At 48.6% G+C, this 20,650-nt stretch overlaps 1 protein-coding gene across 4 annotated transcripts in view; it reads right to left on the reverse strand.

Annotated features, from left to right (window-relative positions):
* Positions 1 to 4,947: 4,947 nt before the first annotated feature.
* The window catches only part of TSC22D4 (TSC22 domain family member 4), a 101,154-nt gene continuing 85,451 nt past the window's right edge, over positions 4,948 to 20,650 (reverse strand). For 3 of the 4 annotated variants that reach the window (XM_029580487.1, XM_029580489.1, XM_029580486.1), the window contains 2 exons: positions 16,724 to 16,775; positions 4,948 to 9,007 (listed from right to left, as the gene is read on the reverse strand). In XM_029580487.1, coding sequence (XP_029436347.1) covers positions 8,792 to 9,007; positions 16,724 to 16,775 — 268 coding nt within the window. In that variant the 3' untranslated portion in view covers positions 4,948 to 8,791. The remainder of the gene's footprint in view (positions 9,008 to 16,723; positions 16,776 to 20,650) is intronic. The other variant, XM_029580490.1, reaches the window with a different exon arrangement.

Raw genomic sequence — 20,650 nt, forward strand, 5'->3', positions numbered from 1 at the left:
AAGTCTTACAAATGAAACCTACAGAATTAGCATTTCCAGCCCCCGCACTCTTTGTATTTTGCTGGAGTCTCCTCTGGCAGTTTCAGCCCCTTTGCATTTTTCGGGAGTCTCCTATTTTCAGCCCCTGCACTCTGGACATTTTGCTGGAGTCTCCCCTGGCGTTTTGGGGCCCCGGTGCTCTGCATTTTGCTGGAGTCTCCTCTGGGTATTACATGAAACCTGCCCTGCACCCCACTCTCTATTTGCCAGAGTCTCCTGCAGCCTTTTCATCCCCTGCGCTCCGTTGCTATTTTCAGTTCCTGCACTTTGCTGGAGACTTCTCCAGCAATTTCAGCCCCTAATTTAGAAATATTACCTAGTGTAAGCCAGGAAAAGCTTCCATTTAACACCATTCTTTCCTTTTTCAAAAGTTACACTACTAGAAATTCAAGACATAGCCCAGTATTAGAGCAGTGAGCTAATAACCAGGGACGCCAGGGTTTAAATCCCGCTGCCACTCCTCGTGACCTTGGGCAAATCACTCCACCCTCCATTGCCTCGAGTACAAACTTAGGGTCTCGCTTACCAAGGCTTTTTTCCCCATTCTATGTCCATAGGGGGGGAAAAAACCGTAGTAAATCAAGCCCTCGGGACAAGGAGTTACTAATTGTACCCGAATATAACTTGCCGTCAGCTACCAATGGAAAGGCATGAGCTGAATCTAAAGCAATAAAATAAACACTATTTGTTGGAGCAGGATGAGTCATACATTGAAATAGATTTATTGCCACACAAGCTGCTGACATATTCCACGTAGCTGGGTAGGCTTCAGTTGGCGCAACTTGTCAAGGCCTTCCTCTATAAACCAGGACCGTCGTGCCCAATGCCAGCACAGTGGAGCGAATGCCAACTAACACTGGCTTTCCAAGGCCATATGCTTAAAATCCAGCAGTGGCTGGCCTCGGTGTAAGGATGTGGGTCCTCTGTGCTGCGCTTGTGCTTACGACCTACAACCCTTAACGTGGCTAGAGTGTGATCCCCTCCCTTACAGATTTTCAACAAGACTTCTTGGTGCAATTCGGGTGTCTAGTTTCCTTTATCTAGTCCAATGCCATTAATGTATGCCCCCCCCTCCCCCAATCCCTTCATACTTCCAGCCTGAGGCCTCTAAGATGAAGGCTACCCATCCTGTCAGTCTCCTGCCATGCAAGGCCTTCAGAGACACTTCAGTCCAAAGTCCATCCATGTCCCAGTGTTCGGTTCTGGGCTGGAAAGGATTTGGGCTAGTGGGGACTGTGGCTTGAAGCAGAGATTCGGTGACTTCTCCGCTGCCAGCCTACAGGTTTTAACCAGCTCTCCTCCTCACTTGTTCTGCCCCCAAACCTCATCCTGAGGTGTGTGAACTGTGGAAAACCTCTGATGTCTTGTGAAGTCTCCGGGATGAGGAGGGGGAGTGGAAGACGGCGTGGGAGTCTGTTCTGGGCTGGTGGCAGGGGCACCAGCTCTTTTTTCTCCTGCTCTTCCATCGGGCCTGCCGGCGCAGAGACCTCATCTCTTCCTGCCTCAGGACATCTCTGATCTCGGCGGTGACCAGCTGCAGCATGTAGAAAATCTCCCGCAGAAAGGCCTCCTCTCTCGCGACGGAGGCACTAGCGCAGGCGTGCATGACATCGCTGGAGGAGAGGCTGGACCTGCTGGTGCTGGTGGGATTCGTGACCAAGCAACGAGGGCAAACCTGGGGAAAAGAGAGAAGGGTCAGAATGAGCCATCTGGCTCTCGTCAGGGATAATCTCTAACCAGAATGACTCTGCTACCATCACAGGGAGATCTTCTTGCTACTCTAGACAGAGACCTCCTCGCTTTCACAGAAAAGACTGTGGACTTTATTACTGTCTTAGGAGACGGGACCCCTCACTGTAACGAGAGAGATGCCATCACTTTCTCAGGTGAGATTCTGTCACTGCACTGGGACTTTTCTTCCGATGAGATATTGGGAATGCTTGGCTGAAGGAAATGACTCCCGTGAATGCTGCAGTTAGATACCTTGCAAGCACCGTTCTTCCAGCGCACCCACAGGACCCGGGCAGCACAGAGCAGCAGCAGAGCCAGTGCACTAGTCAGCAGGCAGCACAGCAGACTTCCCTGCCCCTGCAGCGGGAGCTCTGCCTCTGTCCTTGCGCCCGGGGGAACCCAAGGCTTGCTCAGCATCCCTAGATTCGCTGCAGGGACTCCCATGGTGCCTCCGGCTCTGCGACCCTTCACTTGCCAGCGGGTGGAAGCAGGACTGCCTCAGGCAGGATGGCTTCCAGGAATGAGACAGACAGACTTACGGCAGAGTAGGGAACCTGTGATGTGGCAAAGAAAAAAACCCAGCACGGCCAAGCAACAACATTCTGTGCCTTCCAGGATCTAGATTCCTGGTGCCTCTTATGATGTCATAGGACCCCGTTATGTCAGAACTGCCTTGTAATGGGGTGGCTTCCTTCTAGTCTGTTCTGAATCCTGTGGGAGATTTATCTAAATTCCATTCTGCTGTGTTATAAATTACTGCATCCGCTGCTAATAAAGATAATACTTTTATAGTACAACTGGATGTATGCACACTGACAATGATAATAAGTATTCAGGTACAAGTCCTTGCCCCAAAGAGCTTACCTTCTAAGAGGGTACCAGAGACAACATGATTTGCCCAGGGTGTGTCAAGGAGAGAAATGGGATTTGAACCCTGGCACTCAGCCTATTGCTCTAACCACTAGGCCGCTCTTCCTCCCTGCCTGAAATAAGGAGAGAGGGCTGTAAAGCCGAATATAGAGAGGGAGCTGTATTCCTGAGTACGTGGTGGAAGGGGAAGGGGCTGTATCATTGAGTGTCTGGTGTTGAGGGAGGGGGCTGCAGCACTAGGAGTGCCTGGGGAACAAGTTCTCTTTCTCCACTGGACTGAATGGTCGGGGATCTGCCAAGTGTTGCATCATATGTGCTTGGCTGTAAGGCTGTAGTGTCTGTATAGTGAGGACAGCAGGATCTCTGCCCAGAAAGGCTCACTGTGAAAAGGCAGCGGGGGCAAAGGGGCAAGGGATCAATGGGGAGGGGATCAGGAAAGATCTGTTTTCCCACAAGCTAGCCTGTCTTGCACTGGTGACCGCACAAAGGCCGATTCAGTAAACGCCCACTCTCCCGGCACACGCACAGGCCACTCGCCTGTGTGCGCGATACAGTATTCAAATGAGGCCTGACGGTAGAAACGGGCAAAAGGAGGCGCTAGGGACACTAGCGCGTCCCTAGCGCCTCCTTTTTGACAGGAGCGGCGGCTGTCAGCGGGTTTGACAGCCGACGCTCAATTTTGCCGGCATCGGTTCTCGAGCCCGCTGACAGCCACGGGCTCGGAAACCAGACGCCGGCAAAATTGAGCGTCCGGTTTTTGACCCGACAGCTGCTGGCCGACTTCCATTTTTTTTAACTTTTTTTACTCTTCGGGACCTCCGACTTAATATCGCCATGATATTAAGTCGGAGGGTGCACAGAAAAGCAGTTTTTACTGCTTTTCTGTGCACTTTCCTGGTGCCGGAAGAAATTAGCGCCGACCTTTGGGTAGGCGCTAATTTCTGAAAGTAAAATGTGCGGCTTGGCTGCACATTTTACTTTCTGAATCGCGCACGAATACCTAATAGGGCTGTCAACATGCATTTGCATGTTGAGGGTGCTATTAGGTTCGGTGGGTTGGATGCGCGTTTTTCGCCCCTTACTGAATAAGGGGTAAGGGAAAACGCGCGTCCAATAGCAGGTTAACAGTGCGCTCCGATGGAGCGCACTGTACTGTATCGGCCTGTTAGTGGCTTATTTGTTCACCCTGAGCATGCACAAAGCCATGCAGGGGTGTTTGTTGCACTGAAACTACTGGGGCTTCTGCTCACCTTTCCAATTTAAGGCTGCAGTCCTGGTCTGCTTATGGCTTGGGCTCTAGCTCCTTAGGTTGCCAGTTGGCTCTGTGTTTTCAAAACAGGTTGATCCAGTCCTGGTTTTACTACACTGCATGCATAGACTTCTTTAAGAAAATTGGGAACTATGAGTCCAGGCATGCAGTGGAGCAAAACCAGAACTGGATCAGCCTGGCCCTTCTGACATGGAATCGTTGACAACCCTATTAGGGGTGCTGCTAAAGCAGCACTCATATCCTCATCTTCCTGGGGGAGTCTAATCCAAGAATTGCTCTGACAGTGACACCTACTGACCAGTCAGTAACGGTCCTGGAAGGAGCTCTAACAGTGACCCTAGTGACCAGTCAGTGACATGCTTGAAGGAGCTCAGAAGGTGATACCTAGTGACCAGTCATTGATGGTGTTGGAAAGAGCTGTGACAGTGATCCTAGTGACTGGTCAGCGATGATGTCGGAGGGAGCTCTGTCAGGGATCCTAGTGACTGGTCTGAGAGACTGGTCTGAGAGAGCTCTGACAGTTATCCTCATGACTGGTCAGCAAAGGTGTCTGAGGGAGCTCTGTCAGGGATCCTAGTGACTGGTCAGTGATCAGCCTGAGAGAGCTCTGACAGTTATCCTCATGACCGGTCAGCTATGGTGTTGGTGGGAGCTCTGCAGGGATCCTAGCGACCGGTCAGCACTGGTGTTGGAAGAAGTGCTGTCAGTGATCCTAGTGACTGGTCAGCGGCTGTATTGGAAGGAGCTCTGACAGTGATCCTAGTGACCAGTCAGCTATGGTGTTAGAAGGAGTTCTGACAGGGATCCTAGTGACGGGTCAGCGATGGTGTCGGAGGGAGCTCTGACAGTGACATATTCTCTCAGCTGCGATCACCCAGTATTTCTCCTCAAGGAATGATCTCTGCAGAACTACAATGTCCTGATTTTAGGAATGTTTGTCCTGGTTCCCCACCATGAGCAGGGGAGCGTTCGGGTCATAAATCTTTTAAATAAATAAATAAACATCAGCATACACCAAGACAGCAGTTCAGTGCATATAATTTGTTAAGGCAGAACAGATGATTTTATTTTGCTCTCTGCAGATATCTACATACACCTGGAAATTAAAAAGACATATCAAGAGGACGGGATACTGGAAACTCGAATAGCAGCGAGAAACATGCTTTACTTTCCCACTTACAGCCTTTCACATGCACATACAATGGTCATCTCCAGGCTGGTAAGTGACTCTGTTTCTGGGGGAAGCTTGACCTGATTTTTTTTTTAACTTAGATCCCCAGGACACATGTGAATTTGGCACTACAAGACTTAAATTGCATCACGGATATGGAAGGGGGGTAGGGGGTGTCAGAAAGGCATGTGATCGCACTAAAGTCTTCCTCCGGGATCAGGGTCAGCACCTGTAGATCTCGTGCCCTTTCCTAATGTCCTGGGACCTGACGTTCCCCTCTGGGAGGACTTGTGAGATCCCTAAGCTTGGGCAAGGATCCCGCTGACAGCTGAGGCTGCCACCTCATGTCTCAGCACGAGGTTAAGGGCTGTTTGGTGGCAGAGCCTCTCACAGGCCGCCAGCAACCCCAGCCTAGAGAGAGGCCGCGAATCCGCAGAGGGAAGAGCACTGCAGCGCATGCCCTGTTGAGCTGCAATGCTGCACATCCCTGGGTAGCAGCATGCTCAGTGTGGGCAAGGATGCACTGCCTCTTTGGAAATATCTTTCTTCCTGCATGAGTAGGTTCTCCCCGTGGGGCTCAGACAGGCATGGGGTCTGCGTGCAGAGCAGCCACCATTAACCAAGGCACAAATAAAGTCTGCAAGGCAGAGTTGACGGCTTCCATCGGCACTTCTGCAGTAAAAAGCCTGGGTTGGTGTACGAAGTGAAGACATAGGCTCACTTATTTTGGGGGCAGTGGGCAGAAGCTGTCTTGTATCCTTAATCAATAAAGCTTCTTTAAATTAAAAAAAAAAAAAGAGCCCGAGGTTTGCCCTGTGACTCACTGGTAATACTGGGTGCTCCGATGCAGGTTAAATTCCCAGATCCCTCTTACTTTCCCCAGGGTGGCGAGGGCTGGGAAGGCTGCAGAGGTGGCATTCACAGCCACTTAGGGAGGGGGGGAGAGGGGCCAGGAGTCTCAGCCTCATCACGACAGTGTCATCGGCAAAGGATGCTCACAGTGCATCTGGCTGGGGGAGATTGCAAGGCTAGAAGAAGTAGCCTGGGTGATTGTGAATGAATGAACAGGGTGCTGGAGCCCAGCAGAGGCAGCTGCCAACAGAACTGGAAGGCCAAAGAAGCCAAAGGAGGAAACTGCAAGGCCATCAGTTCTGAAGGGGGGGGGGGGGGGGGGGGGGGGGTTGGCAGGGCTGGATATGCGAGATGTCAGCACCTGCAGCCGACAGGAAGGGCACCTGTGGCTCTCCGGGACAGCCCGATCCAGTCCAGGTTTTACCCAATCGCCTGTCTCTAGGCCCAGACTTCTGCACGGCAGTGTGGGCAGCAGCTGGGAAATGCAGGGCTGAAAGGGACGCTGCCTCCTCTCTCTCCATCCCGGTGGCCCTTGCCCTTCATTCTAAGCGCCGCTCAGCATGAGCAGCAGTGTCCTGTTGCACCCGCCTCCTTAAAGGGGTAGGAATGGACTAGCGGCATTTGGAGCACCGGAGAATCACCACCAGCCCATCCCTGCATCTTCAAATGGGGTTGTGCAGCAGCTGAAGGAGAGGGCTCCCCTGCAGAGGAGGCAGCGCCCCTTTCACTACGGCGCTTCCTTGGAAGGCTCCCTGCTCCCCTGCCTGCCGCTGAATCCTTGGAGGGGCCCTTCCTCCCTCTGCCCCCAGATTACGAGAAGTTAAAGCCAACACTGCGTCGCTAAGAATAGACAAATGCACCGAGGGTACAATCGGGTCCAGCTCAGCCTGCCCCTGATGACCTGGCATCAGCAGGTGAATAATTTGATCCATTCTGAGTTTTACACTGTACGGCATTGCATGCACGGGGGGGGGGGGGGGGGGAGTAAAACCAGGACTGGATCAATCCTTTTAAGCTGACTCTACATTCAGCTCATTGGTGACATGGCCTATTGTAACACCCTGTCTTTGGAGGGGTAAAGCTGAGGATCCCACAAGCAGAGCTGCCCAGTTACTGTTCCAGGAGGGAGTTTTTACACCAATCTGCGATATCTAACAACCTTATCCTGATGCATTATGGGACCTGCAGCACTGAATTCAATGGGTAGAATCAGGGCCTTACAAATACCATCGTGCTTTGGGATATAAGTTCAAAACCAGAACAAGCCAAAAAGTCTCCCTCCTAGAACTGGGTAACTTTGCAGCTCTGCACAAAGGTATACTGACTTGTTAAATTCTGACTCAGGCATAGGGATTTTCCAGTGCCACCCCAGCTGACCAGTATGAAATGCAGGCTGGGACTGCAAGGGTAGACAACCTCGTGAACACCTACCTGTTTGGGTTTTCAGGATTCTCATAGTGAATAAGCATGAGATAGAGCTGCAGGCATGCTGCTTCAATTGTATGCAAATCTATCGTGCATATTTATTCATGAAAACCCGAGCAGATGGGTGTCTATGAGTGCTGGAGATTACCCAACCCTGAGAAATGGGGAGGAGAGCAACCAGGGGGCAAGAAGGGGATGAAATGAGGCAGAAACTAATCAACCGGAGGGGCAGCAGAGCCTACTGCCCAGTCTCATGGGCTGCACATTCAAAGGTGCAATACCGTGCTTAGCCAACGCAGCAGCCCGACTGGTTGAGCACCCAAAGTGCTTAAGAATGCATAGCCAAGCCATCAACCTGAGCGGCTGATCATGTAAAGTGCTTCATAATACCCAGCCAGTCCAGCCATCCGATTGGCCCAAGGCACCACAGAATGGGCTGTATAACTGTAGCCTTGTTTGCAATGCATCATGGGAAATAAAACATAGCTCACTGCATTGAACCCTAAGTGCCATGTGGCTGAAGAGACCACTGGAAGTCATGGAGAATAAGGGAAGAGGGTGGATGGGAGGGTTCTTGGTTTGGGCTGAGTGCTCTAAAACAGAGGTCCAGCTGTTCTTGTTATAAATCCAGACCACCTTCTGCTTGCAGGGAGTTTCCAACTGCTGTGCTGCTCTCTTGAAAGCGATGCATACCAAGCCTAGCATGGAGCTACAACCCATGCTAAGCTCACCAAAAGCAAAGGAGAACAGCCTTCTCCACAGTTTAGGCTCATCTGTTCTGTCCTAGGGAATGGCAGTTCTCCTTTAACCAGTGGTACCAGGCTAGCATTGTGACATCGTCAATGGGCTGATCCAGTCCTGGTCTTACTCCTGGTGCAGCTCTGGACTTATAGTTCCAGGGTCTCCAAGAAAAGCAGAAATGCCAAGTGCAGAGAGGCAGCTGAAGATCTGGGTCATCTGATTACCCTGCCATTAATAGTACAGCCCCGATTATGGAGGAAACAGCAGTTCTCAGCTGACATGACACACATGGATTTCAGCCTGAGTAAAAGGCAGTTCTCCTTTTCAACATTACACATGGTTCCAGTCAGAGAGAATAGCAGTTCTTCAGACTTATTGCAGGCTGCAGAGAAAGCTCCCTTAACAGGGCCAACTCGTACACCACACGGCCCTGGCAGTGACAAATGCCTGCTTCAAGAGAGATCCAGGCCTGCCAACAGTTCTGAAAGTCTGAGGTCGGATTTCCTCCTCATCCTCTTCTGACACTCCTGTTTTGAGTTGATGAGTTTGGGGTAAGGAGGTGGTGGATCCAGACCTCCACATGGAGTCCTGTTGATTGGCTCCCCCTGTGGAGTGGGGGCTCAGGAAGTCCTCCCCATTTCCTCTCGCTCTCTCTCTCTCCCCGGCTCTCCCCAGAGCAGTAGCGGGAGGCATCAAGCGGAACCAGCATTCACAGGCGGCCCCAGGCCCAGTCTGGTGCCTTGAAGCCGGGTCTGCAGCTCAGAAAGCTGTTCGGGACTGGCAAGGGATCGAAGCAGTGAGTTTTCCTGTTCCAGGAGCAAGTTGCGGTCCATTAGGTCTTTGATCTGCTCCCTCAGCACCTCCACCTCCTCCCTCACGGCAAACATAAGATGACTCTTTACCAAGTCCTGAGAAACAGAGGAAGAGGTAGAATTACAAAAAAGTCACACTCCCAGGATGTCTCATAGACTTAAGGAAATCTCAGGTCCAGTGGACACACAACACACACACACTGCCCTACCACAGAACAGGCACAGCACACGCAGCAGAAGCGCAAGCTTCATACCCACCCACACACAAACACACACATTGCCCCACATCACAGAATAGGCACAGCACAGGCAGCAGCAATACAAGCTTTACACACACACACACTGCCCCATTACAGAACAGGCACAGCACAGTCAGCAACAGTGCAAGATTCACACACACTGCCCCACTACAGAACAGGCACAGCACAGGCAGCAGCAGTACAAGCTTCATAGCCACCCATACACAAACACACACATTGCCCCACATCACAGAATAGGCACAGCACAGCACAGGCAGCAACAGTACAAGCTTTACACACACACACACTTCCCCATTATAGAACAGGCACAGCACAGGTAGCAACAGTGCAAGATTCACACACACAAACACACTGCCCCATCATAGAACAGGCACAGCACACGCAGCAGAAGCACAAGTTTCATACCCACCCACACACAAATACACACCTTGCCCCACATCACAGAATAGGCACAGCACAGCACAGGCAGCAGCAGTACAAGCTTTACACACACACACACACACACACACACTGCCCCATTACAGAACAGGCACAGCACAGGTAGCAACAGTGCAAGATTCACACACACAAACACACACACACACACACACACACACTGCCCCATCACAGAATAGGCATAGCACAGCACAGGCAGCAGCAGTACAAGCTTTACACACACACACACACACACACACTGCCCCATTACAGAACAGGCACAGCACAGGCAGCAACAGTGAAAGATTCACACACACACACACTGCTCCATCACAGAATAGGCACAGCACAGGCAGCAGCAGTACATGCTTTACACAGACAAACATACATACACACACATACACACACACACACACACACACACTGCTTCTCCAGAGAACAGGTACAGCACAGGCAGCAGTAGTGCAAGCTTCACACACCCCCACACTGCCCCATTACAGAATAGGTACAGCATTTGCAGCAGCAGTGCAAGCTTTTCTCACACACACACACACACAAACACACACTGCCCATCAGAGAATAGGCACAGCACAGCACGGGCAGCAGCAGTACAAGCTTTACACAAAAACACACACGCACACTGCCCCATCACAGAACAGGCACAGCACAGCATGGGCAGCAGCAGTACAAGCTTTACACACAAACACACACACACACTGCTCCTCCACAGAACAGGCACAGCACGGACAGCAGAACAGGCACAGCATGGGCAGGAGCAGTGCAAACTTCACACACACACAAACAAGCACACACACTGCTCCTCTACAGAACAGGCACAGCACGGACAGCAGAACAGGCACAGCATGGGCAGCAGCAGTGCAGCTTCACACAGACACACACTTCCCCATCACAGAACAGGCACAGCACAGCACAGGCAGCAGCAGTACAAGCTTCACACAGACACACACGTAGCCCCACCACAGGATAAGTACAGCACAGCTGGATCCCTCTGCCTGCCCCATGAGGTATCCAGCCTTAGTAGTGACAGAGGCTGCCTCTCTGTTTCCATCCCTTGAGCCATTTAGTCCCAGAGATGACAGGCTCTGTGTCCCTGAGCCACCCATTCATAAAACTGACAGATTCTGTGTCCCTAACGTTACCAGCAGTACCTGTCTCATTTCAGCAGAGCAGCCAGGTTGTGGGCTGGTGACAGCCATTAGCAGGAGAAGCCGTTTCAGACTCTCAACTCTCAGGTGGAAAGCCTCTTTATAAACCTTCCCGCACAGGCTCTGCTTTATATACTCAGTTATTAATAATCCGGCTCAACCAGCCAACCAAAACTCAGCATTCACTAGAAAGAGCCGCTGCCTCATTTCCCGTTGGCCAGTGGGAAGGAAATGCTAGCCACAGCTTGGTTCAGCAGCCTTCTCAGTGAGGCAAGGCTTCGCAAATTCACAAACCAGAGAGTTGGGGGGGGGGGGGGGGGGAAATAAACACTTGAGACTGAGTGGGGGTCTTGGTTTTAAATGCCAAACATTTTCATGGGATCAGACTTGTCTTTAAACTTTGTTTGCGGAGCCCAAATCTACACAACACCTGAGGTAGAGGGCAATGGGATATTCTGGAATAGCATGGGGTGCAGGGGCTCACTGTACTGGCACAAATGGGAGGCTGTGGAGGGGCACTGCGAGGGAGCAGCCCCAGAGGGCAAAATATTGATAATCCTTCCAGGTCCTTAAGATCTGTTCATCGGGGTCTGCTAGTGGCACCTTCTGCGCAACTTTCCCACCTCGTTGAAACCCGTACCCAGGCAGGTCTCAGTCGCCGGTCCGTTATTCAGAACAGCTCCGCATCATGACTGATCCGCAGGCACTTAAAAAGGCTTTAAAAATGTTTCTTTGCGCAAATGCCTTCGATTCAGCAGATTAGCTCAAATAGGCAAGAACTTCTGAACTGGATCCCTCCCGACTTCTGTTTTTTGTTTTAATAATCCATACTGATTGCTGGTCGCTTGCTGATAGTTACCGACACAATGCTTCTCTCTGGCCCCCTTCATTATATTTGCTATTTTACTGATAGCCTTGATCACTCTCTATGGAATTGCCATTGTCATTAGGTTTTTAATATATGTTGTTTTGTTATGTTAACTGTACCCCAAGGGTGTGGGTTAAAAATCTTTCGAAAGCAAATAAATACAAATAAAAGGCAATGAAGGCCCCATGACTCCCCCCCCCCCCCCCCACACACATAAACACTCTGCTTCCCTCTTCAAAAAGGATGTCCAGAAAGGTGAAAGGGAGAAAGGAAGACCCTGGCCAGAGGTCCTCTCCCTCGAGGCTGGAAATGGTGATCCCCGTCTACTCCGGAGGAGAGAAGGGAAGAGAAGACACCTTCAAGGTGGAGAAGCTATGGGGCCTCTGCGAGGAGCTGGGTGCAGAACAGGGGCCTGGCCAGAGGTTTTCAGGTGAGCTGACCCAGAGGACAGGGCTTGTTGCCCAAATAATACAGGAGGGCCAGTACGCACCCGGGGGGGGGGGGAGTGGGGCTGGCTAATCAGCTGAGAAACCCTGCCGAGTCCACCTCTCAGCACTGGAACAGCAGGGAGTGCACCGGCAGAGCTGTGGGGAGGTTTCTCGCTGTGGGAATATCAGGAGGGGCCTGGAGGCAGGGCTAAGGCGCATTGACAGAGCTGGGTCTGGTGGGGAGGGAAGGTCTCAGTACAGGTCAGGAGTGATAGGTGGGATAGGTCTCAGAACAGGAGTAACAGGGAAGCACTGCAAGGTAGGCTGGAGGTGTACTGGCAGAGCTGGGTGTGGGCGAGCTGAACTGAGTGGTCCTGAATAGGTGACCATGAGATCTGGGCCTTGTGGGAAGAGCTGCCAGAGAACCTAAATACCCACTAAATCCATTTACGGATATGTCACTACGAATATGGGGGCAGGGGGATAACTTATGGGCAAATGCCAGGAATGAGGGAGGGGTGCTTGCTTGCTCTCCTTGGACTTACATCTGCGGTATTTCCCAGGTGGGAGAAGGCAGGTCTCTGAAGGCTAGAGATGATGTTTGAGGGGGCTAAGATCTTCACCTGCAACAATTATGTATGAGAGAGCAGTTACCAGTTACAGACCGGCTTGGATAGTCACAGGTACGTCTTTTTCTTTTTTCTGAATCAGAAGGAAATTAAGCTGCTTTTGCACAGAGGAAAAAGTGGCTGTGAAAATATGGGTTGTAAAAAACTTATAAGTTATTTCTAAGTGATATGAGCTGCTTCTTAAACTCATCAACGGGTAGCGGAAACATGAGCTTCTATGGGAGAGAGAAGGGAGCTGAAGAAGAGTGGGATATAATTAGACTGACTATAGCTAAGCCCCCTCTCTCTGCTAATACACTTGAAAAGAGTTACAAAGTCCATCTCCAGTGGTATTTGATTCCACGGTGAACAAAATGCATCCTCAAATTTCAGATAAGTGTTGGCAAAACTGTGCTCATGTGGGCACCATGTCCCGTACATGGTGGGAGGGTCCTGAAGTCGTGAATTATTTGGTTTCCTGTTTGATATAACTGGAACTACCCCTCCATGGGATCCAAAAATGTTTCTCTTCTGTATGCGAATGCCAGATGACCTGATCAAATCGAAGTGGATGAATTAGGCAGCGCTTTACCGCCGCTAAATGCAAAAACTGCATTTTATCGAAAAATGCTCATTTCATCTTGGCGTACTCGCTTTTGAAACCTATATCGCATAGAGTTTTTGGCAGCACTGTGTAGGGACACCGTTTTTCCCTTTCAGTTTGCATAGGGATCCTTTGAAAGCTCTGTAATAGGAGGAATTATAATTCCAGTATGGGATTACTTAGGTTTCGTATTAAACTATGTGATGGAATTGGGGGGGTGGGGATGGGCATGGGGGGGGAGTTAAAAATGGGGAAACTGTACTATTCCTGTTTAGCTGAGCTGTTTGAAATTGTATTATTGGATTTGCTTCTGTTGGACTGTGCATATACTTATTGTGGCTCTGGAATCAATAAAAAAAATCTTTAATTAAAAAAAAGAGCTGCTAAAGGAGCCCTCTGAGCCTACTCAAAGGCATCGACAGAGCCAAATGCTCAAAAGGCGTCAAAGTGAACAGACGTAAATGATCCCCACCATTGAACCTGGACCAGTGTTTCAGAGAGGAGAAGGAATGGGCGAGAGCATAGGGAAAGGCCGGGGCACTGGAATATGCAAAATCCACGGAAAAAGAGCTGGGCCGGCAAACAAAGGAAGACACGAGGCAAAAGCACAAATATAGGGGGTAAGACGCGTCACCTGAACAGCCGCACATAGATCGAAACCTGACGAAGGAGAGCGGAGAAATGATCATCGCAGCACAAGAAAAGGGACCACACAGAAAATGTGCACAACAAGACAAAAAAACACCTGGCAAACTCGACAAATGCAGATTCTGTGGCCCAGAAGAAGAGGTTTACCCACCCCGCTGACGGGTGCGACGGACGGACATCAGAAGGACGATGGGCAGAAAGGCACAGCAAGGCAGCATGGCTCATCCGCTGGAAAGTGTGTAAATGCTAATGCATCACGGAACCAGAGAAATACTGGAGTCACGACCCCAAGAGAACTGTATTCCCATTCCAACTGATAAAAAACCTCAGTGCTTAAAACCAGATACAGTGGTACAGGACATAAACCCCCCCCACATAAACAGCATTGCTAACAGATGGGTCAGTACCACGCGACAATGCTGTTCTACGTATGGAGAGACAGAAGATCATCAAATACCAAGAGACCAGAACAATGTTTCAATTATCTCGGGCAGCACCGGCCTAGTTATAAAGAACTTTGAAGTGCATCTCAACATGTTGCCTGTATATATTACATGCTATGAGCTACAGAAGGATGCTCGTTGGCACAATGCAGGTATTACGAATAGCACTAACAGTAAACCTGAGGGACTGAGATCACACCCAACATACCTTGGTGTAAGAGTGAGATTCAAAAAGAGAACAAACATCTGACTATCAAAGCCATAATTGGAACGTGGAGGGGGTGGAGGAGAGGAAGATGTTCACGTGATGGAGTAGCCACAAGCAGCAGCAGGTTGAATTGGCTCCTGCTCTCCCAACTCAGTAATGACCTCAGCTATGAAATCTATGCCCTGCTTGCCGCCTGCCTTGACCTCTATCTATCGCCTGGTAACTGTCTCACTGCAACCTGTCCAGACTGTGGCCTTGCCCCGGACTTTCTCTCTCTATATGCCCTATGGGACCCTCGCCTAAGTCCTGCCGGCCTCTGGAACCCTAAAGCTCAATCTGCGGGAACGGAGCTGGTATAGGTGAAGCTCCAGCCTAGTGCTAGTTCAGAGCGCGTTAGCCCAGCTGCCGGCATGAGCCTAGTAGGTTCACCTACTAGGCTGCATCAACCACACCACACATCAACCACACCTACTAGGCTGCATCAACCACACCTACTAGGCTGCATCAACCACACCACATGGAGCAGCTGGTACACATACCAAAAAGGGGGGAGCTATTTTAGACTTAATCCTTAGTGGAACACCTCATTTGGTAAAAGAGGTAATGGTGTTAGGGCCACTTTGCAATAGTGATCATAAGATGATCAAATCTGTCTGGCTAACTGGAGGGAGGATGCTAAGAAAATCTATTGCAATAGCATTTAACTTTCAAAAGGGAGATTATGGTAAAATGAGAAAAATGGTTAGGAAAAAAACTAAAAAGTCAAGAGTTTACAACAGGCATTGTCATTGTTTAAAAATACCATTTTGGAAGCCCAGACCAGATGTATTCCATGCATTAAAAAAGGAAGGCCAAATGACTGCCAGCATGGTTAAAAGGTGAGATGAGAGAGGCTATTCTAGCCAAAAGAACATCCTTCAAAAAATGGAAAAGGGATCCAAATGAGGACTACAGGAAACAGCATAAGCACTGGCAAGTTGAAGCTGGGATTCGCTATATTCACTGATGTGATGGACTGAAACTGGGCTCTTCTGAAAAAGGAAACTGGAGACCTACTGTTGGTAAGTTGTAAACTATCATTAAAATTAGCTACGGAACCTGAAGACTGGAGGATGGTCAATGTAATGCCGGTTTTTAAAAAGGGTTTCAGGGGTGATCCGGGAAACTCCAGACTGTTGAGCCTGACATCAGTGCTGGGAAAAATGATTGAAAATATTCTAAAGAACAAAATTACTAAATATATACATAGACATAGTTTAATGGGACAAAGTCAACATGGGAAGTCTTGCTTCCCAATTTGCTACATTTTTTGAAGGCGTGAATAAACGTGGATAAAGGCATGGGTATCAGCACAGAAAAACATGCCTGCATCAGGGAAACTCTCAGGAATCTCAGTAAGCAGTGGAAGGCTCACGACCATCGATCTATATGAAAATTATGATTTGGAAGACTTGATACAAATCAATGTGAATCCTGAAGAGGTGCTAGAGCCAACTGACAAACTAAATAGTAACAAATCACTGGGGCCTGATGGTATTCATCCCAAAGTACTAAATGAACTCAAATACAAAACTGCAGACCTGCTACTGGTACTCTGAATCACTGAAATCAGCCTCTATACCTGAAGACTGAAGGATAGCATATCTAACACCAGTTTTCAGAAAAGCCTCCAGAGATGATCGAAGTAATTACAGACCCGTGAGCCTGATGTCAGTGCAGGCTAAAATGATGGAATCTATTGTCAAGAATAAAATTACTGATCACATGGATAAACATGGCTTCAAGGGGAAGAGCCAGCATGGAGTTAGCAAAGGGAGGTCGTGTCTTACTAACCTATTAGAATTCTTTAAAGGTGTGATAAAAGTGGATGTGGATAAAAGAGAACCGGTTGATATAGTGTTTTTTGATTTTCGGGAGGTGCTTCATAAAGTTGGTCATGACTCCTGAGAAAATTAAAAAAATCATGGAATAGGAGGCGGATTGTTAACTGGTTAAAAGACAGGAATCAAAGAATAGGACTAAATGGCCAGTTTTACAAATGGAGAAAGGTACAGAGACAGGATGCTGGGCTGGATGGACCTTTGGTCTGACCCGGCATGGCGCTTCTTATGTTCTTTCTCTTGTCAGGAGATGCAGCCCAGAAATGACAGAGAACGGGAACTCACCATCGCTTGCTCAATCTTGTTATCAATGGCGATTATGCTGCTGCTCAGGCCGCTGAGAAAAACAAAGAGAGACCAAGAGAGATGATTAGAAGACATAGAAACCCAACATTCACCTTCAGGCCCTGTTCTCGGCCTGCCCATTTGTACAAGGGCTGCCTAAGGAATACTGTGGGGGGAGGGTAAATTTCAGGCGGGATTTTCAAAGCAGATTTATGCATATGCAATCGATTTGAAAATCTGCACGTGTCTGCGGAACCAGTACGGACAGCATGCAGACTTTTGAAAATCATGTCCTCGCCCCCAACTCTGCCCCCGAATGCCTCTTTGTATGCATTTTAATTTGCACAACTCCCCGGGTAATTTTTAAAAGGTCATTTACGTGCATAGAACCAATGTTTCTTCTGCTACTATATTTCTATAGTGCTACTCAATGTACACAGTGCTGAACAAACATCACATAAGAGTCAATCCCTGTTCAGTAGAGCTTACAAACTAATCAAGACAAACATACAGGGCAAAAGAGACTTGAGAAGTTTCATACATTAAACAATGGTTAAAATTAGTTAGTTAATGAGGCTGAAAGCAGACAATCGGGCTTAAGATTTAAGAGCAGCCTCAAATAGTTGGGTTTCTAGATGGCATTTAAATAAGGCAAGAGAGGGAGCAGGACGTACCAGCTCAGGAAATCTATTCCAAGCACACAGTGCAGCCAGATGGGAAACAGGGAGTCGGGAATTGGTGGCAGATAGGAGTGAAGTAACCGACGAACGGAGAGCACAAGGAGGGGTGTAGAGAGAGATAAGAGAGGGGAGGCAGTGAGGTGCTGCAGAGTGAAGGCATTTTTAGGTGAGAAAGAGGAGCTTGAACTGTATGCGCGAGCAGATAGGGAGCCAATGCAGCGACTTCAGAAGAGGGGTTATGTGTGCATAGCGACTTTGGCTAAAGATAAGTCACGCGGCTGAATTTAGGACAGATTGCAGTGGAGAGAAATGGCTCACTGGGAGACTTGTGAGAAGCAGGTTGCAGGAGGAGAAAAGAGTGAGTAAGGGTTCTGGTAGTGTGTTCAGAAAGAAAGAGGCAGAGTTTGACGATGTTATAAAGAAAGGGCACGTTTTAGCAGAATTTTGGATATGTGTAGAGAAAGAGAGAGAGGAGTCAAAGATGACTCTTAGGTTACGAACTCAGCGGACTGAGAGAATGACCGTGTTATCCACAGAAATAGAGAAAGGAAGAATAGGGGAGATAGATGTGAAAGGAAAGATAAGGAGCTCTGTCTTGGTCATGCTGAATTTAAGGTGATGATGGGACATCCAAGCAGCAATGTCCGACAAGCAGGCTGAGATCTGGGCGGGATTCCTGATGAAATTTCTGATGTAGAGAGGTAAATCTGGGAGTCATCAGCATAAAAATGGTATTAAAAGCCATAAGAGGAAATAAGAGCACCAAGGGAATTAGAATACAAGGAGAAGCGAAGAGGGACCAGGACAGAAAGCTGAGGCACATCGATTGATAGTGGGATGACACACAAATGGTTTCTGCACATATCCCCAAAGTGGTTAAAAAATTAAAAGAGAAAAATATTTAACAGCAATCATAATAAAATAGAATTACAGAAAAGAAGACAATTCCACACTTCTGGTGATATTCAGGAATGTTTCTGGTCTGGTCACAGGAGACAGTGCATGATGCTGCTGTTTCTCCTGTTTCCTCCCAGGATTAGACAGTTTTTCCTGCTCATTCTTTTGGGGGAAATCAGATTTTTTTTTTCTCTTACTCTTTGGGAAATGTGCATTTCTTCTGTTCTTGGATTTTGAACAGTGCAGGAAGAAATGCAGTCCTGTTTCCCTTTCTCTAGTGTTGCACTGCAGGCAGACTCTGACTTATTGGAATTTCTAGCTCTGTTTTATCTGTATGTTTCTTTTTCTAATTTGTGGTCCCTTATTCTATATTGGGCGAGGGTCTGTCTGTGTTCTATGTGTGTGACTGAGGTGTCATATTCTGTAGAAGTCCAACTTGTTCTCTTCTCCCAGTAGGAGGTGTACTGGTGTTCTAGGGCCCAGTGTAGTATTTGCAGTGCATACTTTCCCTACATAGAGTTGTTGCTGTGAAAATCCTGTCAGTTAGTGCTGTTGAGGAATGGAAGATTTGCGGAGTGTGGTTATAGCAAGGTTTTATATTATGTAACAAAGGGGTCAAAGCAATACAGTGCACTCAGCCGGGCGCACTGTTTAACCCGCAGCTGGACGTGGGTTGTGTAGGCGCGTCCATAGCCCCTTATGCTATAAGGGCATTAGCACCTCCACAATGTGCATCCAACGTGCCGCAAAACTACTAGCACTCATCATATGCAAATGCATGTTGATGAGGCTATAAGTCACCCCAAATGCAAAACATAAAAGTGTGTCCAATACGCACATTTTTGCTCTCAGAAATTAATGTCTGCCCAGAGCAGCATTATTTTCTGAGCGCCCCCAAAAAGTTGTACAGAAAAGCAGAAAATACTGCTTTTCTGTGTATCCTCCGACTTAATATCGTGGTGATATTAAGTCGGAGGAATGAAAGATTTAAAAAAAAAAATTTTTTTTTAAGTGCCAGTGGTCAGGTTTGGGAAATGGACATTCAGTTAACCATCGTCCACTTTCCAAACCCGTGGCTGTGCACCAATTAGGAAAACGGATGCCGATAAATTCAGTGTATGTTTTCTTAACCAGCGGACAGCCATGGATACTTGACATCTCCCGGGCACCTGCTGTCAAGGAGGCGCTAAGGGGGCACAATCGACCCTAACGCCTCCTTGACAGTGCGACCCCTAATTTAAATATTGCATGGCGCCCCCAGGAGAGGTGCCTGGGGGGGGGGGCATGTTAGGAAAGCAGGCACTGAACACTCAGCACCCGCTGTCAGCTCTTTGTTTTGCATCGGCCCCAAACTGCCTTGTAGTGGAGGGAAATTGTATAGCTGTTACTGTACCTGAATGTAACACGCCTAGAGCTACAGAAGTGACACCACCAGAATCTGGCTATCCTTTTTTTGTATGGTGAGTTGGAAGGGGAAATGTCCTAGTCCTGGAGGTGGAGATCTGTCCTGTCAGGGTGAATTTTAAAAAAATATTCAATTTCTAAATGTAGGTGGATTTTTCAGCTTTTAGGAAACCTAAAACTTAAATTTAGGCCTGCGATTAATTTGCCTAGATTTAAGTGCTTGCTAAGTCTATTAACTAACCTGCATGAAAACATGAGTTATTTCCCACAGGATTTACTATACTGTGGTAAGTCGGTACCACAGTAGTAAACCACGCATTTGTGCCAGAAATGCATGTTGTCGTGGCTGAAAATGTATGCACGTTGCCAGCCACGGCAACACGTGATCGCTGTCTTCCTGGGCCATGATCTTAAAAGGGCAATTAGCCCCGAGTGATGTCCACCACTCCTATCCCTCTGCAGATGACAAAAAGAACCAACCGCACCATATTACGCACCTCCCACAAAGTGCCTTCCTGCCCCACCAAAGCGGCCATGCCTCCTAGCTCCAGAGTCCATCCTTAGCTTCATTCCTTGCTTCCCTGCCCAGTAAACAAAACATTGCAGCCCTCATACGTCCCCCACCCCCACCCCCAACCTTCCCCACTAGTTCCCCCTGGGTCGTAAAAGGCCAGGAGCAATCCCCAAACACTTCTGCTCCACCTTTGCCATAATCCAAAAGGGTGTTGTCTGTCCCAAGGCTCCCTTTGCCCTGTACAAGAGATGCAGTTAATTTTCCAAGGCTTGTCGCAGATTGCAAGGTTTATCACGATCCCTGTTTTTAAATTAATGAGCAGCCTTGCATATGATACATCTCATTAATTGTTTCCTTGCATTGCATTTTCTTGCAGTATGAAGAACATAAACGCGCATTGTCTTGTTATTGAGGCTTTGTAAACAGGTCCCT

The sequence above is a fragment of the Rhinatrema bivittatum genome, chromosome 16 (assembly GCF_901001135.1).
Source record: "Rhinatrema bivittatum chromosome 16, aRhiBiv1.1, whole genome shotgun sequence".
Lineage (NCBI taxonomy): Eukaryota > Metazoa > Chordata > Amphibia > Gymnophiona > Rhinatrematidae > Rhinatrema > Rhinatrema bivittatum.